Genomic DNA, 7689 nt, shown 5'->3' with positions numbered 1-7689 from the left:
TGCCACGTGGCGAACTGGGATTTGAGCAGAAGCCCAACCAAAAAACAATCAATGTCGCGAGTGGTCTGGAGGAACTTTCCTCCGGGCCCCTTGCTTATAGCGTAATAGTGGGGCTGTGGAAATATCAATTCCTTCTAAAAAGTAGGCGTGGATTTGATATGTACACCACCCTGCTATTAGAGGGGCTGGAGGAACTTCCTCCAGACGGGTCTGGAGCCAAGTTTTGTTCGTCTTCGTTGAGGTCATGCTAAAATAAATAAATGTGCCAAAACGAGAGTTTCACTAGCACCGCACAAAATACGAAATTTGAGATAATATGGGTAACCCAGTTGCAGAGACCATCCTACACTTGCTCTCCGTGACCTTCTTCCTCGTAATTTTATTATTAGACAATGGAGTTTGTCAACCAGATACATGCCCACCTTTCAAGCAGTGCGTTCCCATGGCCCTAAAATTAGATTTCCTTTTCGATTGAAAGAAGAAGAGGAGAAGCAACATCAACACTGCCGCACCTATCTTGGCTCCGGATAGGCTCTCCGATGTTCCGGATAGGCTCTCCGATGCTTAAGAAGAGGAGTTGCCCTGTTTCGCACGGAGTGTGATTTTGTAAAAGACTTTGACTTTTATGTACTCTGCATTATATTTTCCACACGGTAACGAGTCGTCGCTATTTGATGGAGAAACTACCGAGAAAGGTTAATGCTCTGTTTGGTTGCCGGGTTAATGCTCTGTTTGGTTGCCTTCTAAAACTCTCCAATATTAGATCATTTTTTTCGATCTAAATTTTAGATTTTTGGGACATGAGGTTTGGAACTATGTTTTAGGTTTTATGACTTGTTAGAATTTTTTGGCACGTTGTTTCCCACTGGGTGTGATTTTGTCTGTACAGACTAAAAGCCTTGACTTTTATGAACTCCGCATTATATTTTCCACACGCTAACAAGTCATGTCATGTCTATTTGATGAGGATGCAACTGTAAAAGATGCGTACGAACATACCGAGAGCTTCCAACTGTACAGGGCCATTGATGATTTAATTGTTTTTAAATAGGGAAGTGATATATCCACTCCTTTTGATTACTAGGGACACCCAGCAACCGTGTATCAATGACTGAGGGGCTGATGTACTTCACGTCAGAAGGCTTCAATGCGGTTGATTGCCATGATGTACACTGCTGGGTGTCCCAAGTAATCAAAAGGGGCGGATATATCACTTTTCTTTTAATATTGCAGAATTTTAGAAGGTTTTAATTGATCTTAAAAAAGGCTCATAGTTGAAATATATTTTAGATTTCGAATTTTAGAGGTCATTTTTAAGATCTAAAATTTAGATTTAGGGATATAAGATACCCAAAATACCCCCTTATTGAAATCCATCTCCTTCTTTAAAAGAGGGGCGTTTTTGTCTTTAGAAAATTGGGATTAATTAGGGCTTGTTAAGAAAGCCAATAAATACATCTTATGAGAGGTTTGTGAAGACTACTGTATTTTGATGAGGGCACTCCTCACTTTATTAAAAGTACGGTATGGCCCGCACCATACGATGATCCAAACCGTCAACTAGATGGGCCACAACCTAAATAGGTTGTGCCCCGAAAATAATTTCAATAGATTGATCCTAAACCCCCCCCCCCCCCCCCCCCCCCGATCTATAGAGGGTTAGGATCAACCCTCTAACATTCAGATCGGAGGGCTAGGCTCAACCAATTGAAATGATTTTTGGGGCACAACCTATTTAGGCTGTGGCCCATCTAATGGACGGTTTGGATCATTCTACGGTGCGTTCCATACCGTACTATTAATAAAGTGAGGAGTGCCCTCATCAAAATACAGTAGTGCTGATAACATTTCCCTATAAAAAAAACGTAATATTGCAAATTTCAGTAGCTTAAAATAAAGAGAAATCAGAGCTTCAAAAAGTCAACTGCGTCCACCTCATCCGAAGCTATCACTCTTTATCAGAAAGTTTCGTCGTTAGAATTTTAGATGCCACGTGGCGAACTGGGATTTGAGAAGCCGCCCAAAAAATATCAGAGTCAAAATCTCGATCAAGTCTTCGTTGAGGTAATGCTAAAATAAATAAATGTGCCAAAACGAGAGTTTCCACACGCTAACCCAGCTTTTGTCTTGGCGCCACGTGTCGGCCGATGATTGGTGTCACCTCTTTCATGCCCCCATCAACATTTATATTCCATCATATTTTCATGGCAACCGCGGCCCACTAACAAGTCAAGTGGTGGATATTCCGATATTAGATATTAATGCAGTTTTGAATAGAAATTACCAAGAAAGATTGAGGGATGAAGATGGGAACCATGGGACCCATTGCAACCATAAAAGATAAGGAAGTGACCTGAAATCCCCCACGAAATCCAAAAAGTATGCTGGAAAATGGAAATGACCAAATCGTTGGTCAATTCCACTTTCGCCATTATTTTCCAAACGAAATCCCACATAATCATTGTTTCATGTTGATGTTATAAGGGCCATTGATGATCTAATTGTTTTAAAATATTGGAAAATTTTAGTGGGTTTCACTTTATCTTAAAATAAAGGTTAATAATTGTAAAAATATTTTAGATGTGGAATTTTAGAGGTTATTTTTTAGATCTAAATTTTAGATTCGTGGGATTTAAGGTTTAGATCTATGTCTTTCTGATATTTTGGGATTTTTTTTTTGGCCCGTTGAGACTTGTCTCGTTTTCCCACATGTTAAATAGGATTTCTTGTTTATGTGGGAAAACCAAAATAGGAAAGAGAAGCTTTGTTAGGCCATATCTGGCAGCTGGGAATTTTTTTTTTAAGGATAAGTAGCTGTTTCCGAGTTGTGAGAGAGGGGTAGGACAGTGGGAGGAGAGGGTTTTGAGAGGGCACGATTGAGCTGAGCCTAAGATGTGGCTAAAATCAGGTATAAGTTGATCCTATTTTGAGTAGAGTTTTTTCTTGCCCCACTTCTCATCACTTGCCCCACTTCAAAACCTAACGACTAAGGGAGGCCTTTGTTAACGATTGCTTTGAGTGGAATGGGGGTGTTCTTGTGTAGAACCCTGGGTTTAGAAGACCATTTTTTGAGTGGGAGGTGAAATTGGTCTCTAGCCTGCGGGCTCTTCTTGAGGGTTGTTACATTAAAAGGAATGGGGAGGATAAAAGGCTCTGGATTAAGGAACCTTCTGGGACTTTCTCGGTTAAATCTTTCTATAAAAGTATTATGCCCATTTCTAACCCTTCATGTTCGGCAAAGGTATGGAAATTTCATTGCCCACCTAGAGTTTGTATCTTTGGTTGGGCGGTTTGTCGTGATAGAATACAAACTATTAATTTTCTGAGGAACCGTGGTATGTGGCTTATTGATCATTGCCCACTATGTCTGCATGATGGCGAATCTGTGGATCACTTGTTTATGCATTGTTCGTTCACTAGGATCATATGGCAATTCATCTTCATGAGATTTGGGATTTGTTGGGTTTTTCCAAAATCTATTCCGTCGCTATTGCACCAATGGGGAGGGGTTCCTTGGAAGGAAAAAGGAAAAACCTTGTGGAATTTTTGTTTACTTGCTACGTGGTGGTCTATATGGAAGGAGAGGAACTCTAGAGTATTTGAGGGGAAAGCCATGAATCCTCATTGGATTTACTTGAAGATTATCACCTTGGTTATATCTTGGGTGAGATGCCTCCCATCCTTCCGGTTTGTATCGGCTTTTGATCTTTGGGAAGGTTGGCGGGAAGTATGCTTTAGTGTTGAGCGCAGAGATCTTATTTTGCATAGGTGGAAGCCCCCTGCTCAAAACATGTATAAGGTTAATTTCGATGGTGCGAGTTCCGGCAATCCGGGTCCGGCAGGAGTGGGAGGGGTTTGTCACAATGATAAGGGGGATGTTATGTGGGTATACTACGGCTCTATTGGTGTGTCTGATTCCTCAGATGCGGAAGTAAGGGCGGCTCATTATGGCATTTTGAATATTGATAGAAGGTTGATGGATCAGACAATTGTTGAGGGAGATTCGTTAAATGTGATTCGTTGGGTGAAAGGTGGGGTGGCTCCTCCATGGAGATTTCTTTCCATTTTTGATGAGATTGAGGACTTCACTGCGGGGTCCGCTATCGGCTTTCAACATGTTAGAAGATCGGCAAATGATAAGGCGGATGCGCTAGCTAAGCGTGGTGTCTCCGGTGGTTCTATTATGTGGTTCGACCACCTTCCTCCCTGAAAAAGGGGTTTTCTCTGTATTTTGTTTTTTCTTCGTTCCTGTTTCTTTCTTGCTTCCTATTGTAGATATGGGTGGTCCATCTCGGCCTCCTTATTTTGCTATATATAATTATTGCCATTTCAAATAAAAAGAGGAGATCTCTTTTGGAAACAGGCTACGTAGGCGTAAAATTAATTGAACGGTTATAAAGACGTCAGTGTAAGTTGGATTAAAGCTTCAAAAAGTCCAACTGGGTCGACCTCATCCTAAGCTACTAGAAAGTTTCGTTGTTAGATTTTTTTGATGCCACGTGGAAAACTGGGATTTGATCAGCCGCCCAAAAAATCTCGATCAAGTCTTCGTTGAGGTCATGCTAAAATAAATAAATGTGCCAAAACGAGAGTTTCAGTAGCACCGCACAAAATACGAAATTTGAGATAGTATGGGTAAGCGAGTTGCAGAGGCCATCTTGTACTTGCTCTCCGTCACCCTCTTCCTCATAATTTTATTATTAGACAATGGAGTTTGTCGACCAGAACCATGCCCACCTTGCAAGCAGTGCGATCCCCATGGCCCTGAAATTAGATTTCCTTTTGGATTGAAAGAAGAAGAAGAAGACCAGCAGCATCGGCACTGCCGCGCCTATCCTGGCTTTGATCTCTCCTGCAATGGCACCAACACAGTCCTCAACCTCCCATCTTCAACTGAGCTTTACGTGACAGATATCGATTACAAGGATCAGGCACTAAGCATATCCGACCCTCAGAATTGCATCGAGGGCCTCCTCTTCAACCTCAAACTTAATTTCTCCGCTTCTGTTTTCCACCCTTGGCCTGAATACCTCAATCTTAATACATACTGCAAACGCACATTTCTCAATTGTTCGTCAGATGTTTCTAGTAGTTACTTCGATGGTCCTCCCATCCCATGCCTGAGCGGCTCTCAATACAATGTTTTTCTTAATGATGGGGATGAGGGCGTGGAGAGATTGCCATTCTCTTGCGAACCAATCAAGACCGTCAAATGTCCATTGGCATATTGGTCCGAATTAGGAGATCATCTGCTGATGTGGGACGTGCCCGGATGCGATGATTGTGAAACAAGAGGAGAGAGATGCGGATTCAAGAACATAACCGGTGACGAAATCACTTGCATTCCAGGTATTCCCCTCTTCTATTTCCGTTCCTTCTTAATTCCGCATTACACATACTGCTGCTGCTTCTCATCTCTCTTTTCTCGTCCGGAGAGTCTTCTCTGTACCCCCTACTTCAGCGCTCTACACATCTCTCTTTTTCAAAGAAAAAATCTGAAATTCTTTTTCCATAGAAAAAATCTGAAATTCTTTTTCCCTACATCCACCTTGCCGTGAAAATCAATGTGCCGGGATTTAGGCTTTTCTGGATGACGAGTATAACACCGCGTTGAAATTTTTTAGTCAAAAGTTACTTCTTGAACACAAAATCTTGGAAGGAAGATTCAAAATTGAAATTTCCACTTGTTTTCAAAAGCTGGTGTGCTCCACTTGGAGGAAAGGCTTGAGCATGGTGGGTGGGGGGCGCCGCTGGAATTTGTTGGGTGACCCTGTTCTGCATGAACCCAAGTTCATAGAAACACACACGATCGCCTGACGAGCCAGTCCAAGGTTCGGGTTTGGGTAAATAAAAATGAACTCTTTGGTAAAAACTGTTTTAATTTTTTCCATTAAATCCGGGAAAAATTATTTTTTTCCAAAACATTTTTATAATTACACCCATTAATACAAACCGTTTCATCTTCTCCCGCAGTCGCAAAAGTGACTATTGGGAGAGAAACATTTTTCCATCTTAATGGGCGTTTTTTTCCTCTCAACGGTCATATTTTCTCTCTATAAAAGAGAGAGAGAAGGCAACACTGCTTGACACAGAAATTCTTATCGCATGCATATGTAGGTGTCTAAAAGAGGCCCCGGGTTCTTACCTTTTTTCTTCTTAATCATTTAGTTTTTTATCCCTACAATTGAATGTGTTGTTTCGACTTTTAAAAGAAACTGTAAAGTTAAAACTTAAGAATTTCTGAGTTTCTTTTTGGTTACATGAACAATTGATGGATTGGATTGCTTAAAATGAATGAAGACCATACGTGTAATGATTCTAACTTTCTACTATTATTTTTTGCAGGATCAAGTGATAAAAAGTACATAATAATAGGTAGAGCTCTCTGCCATGTTTAGAGACTAGATAAATGTACCTTAATTACTTAATGATCTTCAATCTTATTATATGTTCAGGTGTCAGCATAGGCATCTTTGTTCTCTTAATAGCAACATTGATCAGCATTAAGGTCTACATCTGGTGGAAAACAGATAGAAAGGATATAGAAAACCAACTCAAAGTTGAAAAGTTCTTGGAAGATTACAAATCAATGAAGCCCACGAGATATTCTTATGCTGATTTGAAAAAGATGACATATCAATTCAAGGAAAAGTTGGGTCAAGGAGGTTATGGCTCTGTGTTCAAAGGGAAGCTTCCCAGTGAAGTCACTGTTGCTGTAAAGCTCCTCCAAAACTCTGGTGGTAATGGCGAAGATTTCATTAACGAAGTGGGTACCATTGGTAGAATTCATCATGTCAATGTGGTTCGCCTTCTAGGATTTTGTGTTGATAGATTCAGAAGAGCACTTATTTATGAATTCATGCCGAATGAATCCCTAGAGAAATTCATCTTCTCAGCTGATGCTAAAGACCCAGTGCTTGGTTGGGAAAAGCTTCAAGATATTGCAGTTGGTGTTGCTAAAGGAATCGAATATCTACACCAGGGTTGTGAACAGCGCATTCTCCATTTTGATATCAAGCCTCACAATATTTTGCTAGACCATAACTTTAATCCAAAGATATCTGATTTTGGACTGGCAAAATTATGTCCAAAGGAGCAAAGCATTGTATCCATGAAAGATGCTAGAGGGACCATGGGTTATATTGCACCCGAAGTGTTCTCTCGGAACTTCGGAAATGTTTCCTACAAATCAGATGTTTATAGTTTTGGAATGTTGTTGCTAGAAATGGTTGGAGGTAGGAAGAATATTGATGCTACAGTAGAAAACACTAGTGAAGTTTACTTTCCAGAATGGGTATATAATAAACTCAATCAAGGAGATGGATTGAGACTCAGGATTGAGGAAGATGGAGATGCTGAGATTGCAAAAAAGCTAACTAAAGTGGCCCTCTGGTGCATACAGTCTCACCCTGCAGATCGCCCTTCTATGAAAAATGTACTCCAAATGTTGGAAGGAAGTATGGATAGCTTGATGATGCCACCATACCCGTTTGCTTCTTCAGGTTCACAAGATACTAATGTAGCATTACCTGAAGAAACTCACGGAACAAAATTGACAACCATCCATGAAATAGAATAAGTATCAAGGAGTTGTACTCTCTTTTTTTTCAGAAGTTTATGATATGATTGTGTAACCTATAGTTGTATACATTTTCTCAACATCATATGGGAATATTTTTCTTTGAGGCA

At 40.5% G+C, this 7689-nt stretch overlaps 1 protein-coding gene across 2 annotated transcripts; it reads left to right on the top strand.

Annotated features, from left to right (window-relative positions):
• The first annotated feature begins 4576 nt into the window (after positions 1–4576).
• LOC143860014 (rust resistance kinase Lr10-like) lies at positions 4577–7689 on the top strand. 2 transcript variants are annotated; one of them, XM_077370522.1, is made up of 3 exons: positions 4578–5349; positions 6346–6375; positions 6456–7689. In XM_077370522.1, exons 1-3 carry the CDS (start codon positions 4632–4634, stop codon positions 7577–7579), a joined length of 1872 nt encoding a protein of 623 aa, XP_077226637.1. In that variant the 5' UTR covers positions 4578–4631; the 3' UTR covers positions 7580–7689. The 2 variants fall into 2 exon arrangements, with proteins under 2 accessions (XP_077226638.1, XP_077226637.1); XM_077370523.1 differs by lacking the exon at positions 6346–6375 and having other exon boundaries at positions 4577–5349.

Source organism: Tasmannia lanceolata, unplaced genomic scaffold (genome assembly GCF_043159265.1).
Source record: "Tasmannia lanceolata isolate RefF3 unplaced genomic scaffold, GAP_Taslan_0.1 ptg000037l, whole genome shotgun sequence".
Classification (NCBI taxonomy): Eukaryota; Viridiplantae; Streptophyta; class Magnoliopsida; order Canellales; family Winteraceae; genus Tasmannia; species Tasmannia lanceolata.
The sequence above is the reverse complement of the archived record's forward strand: the minus strand, read 5'-3'. Positions and strand labels throughout refer to the sequence as shown.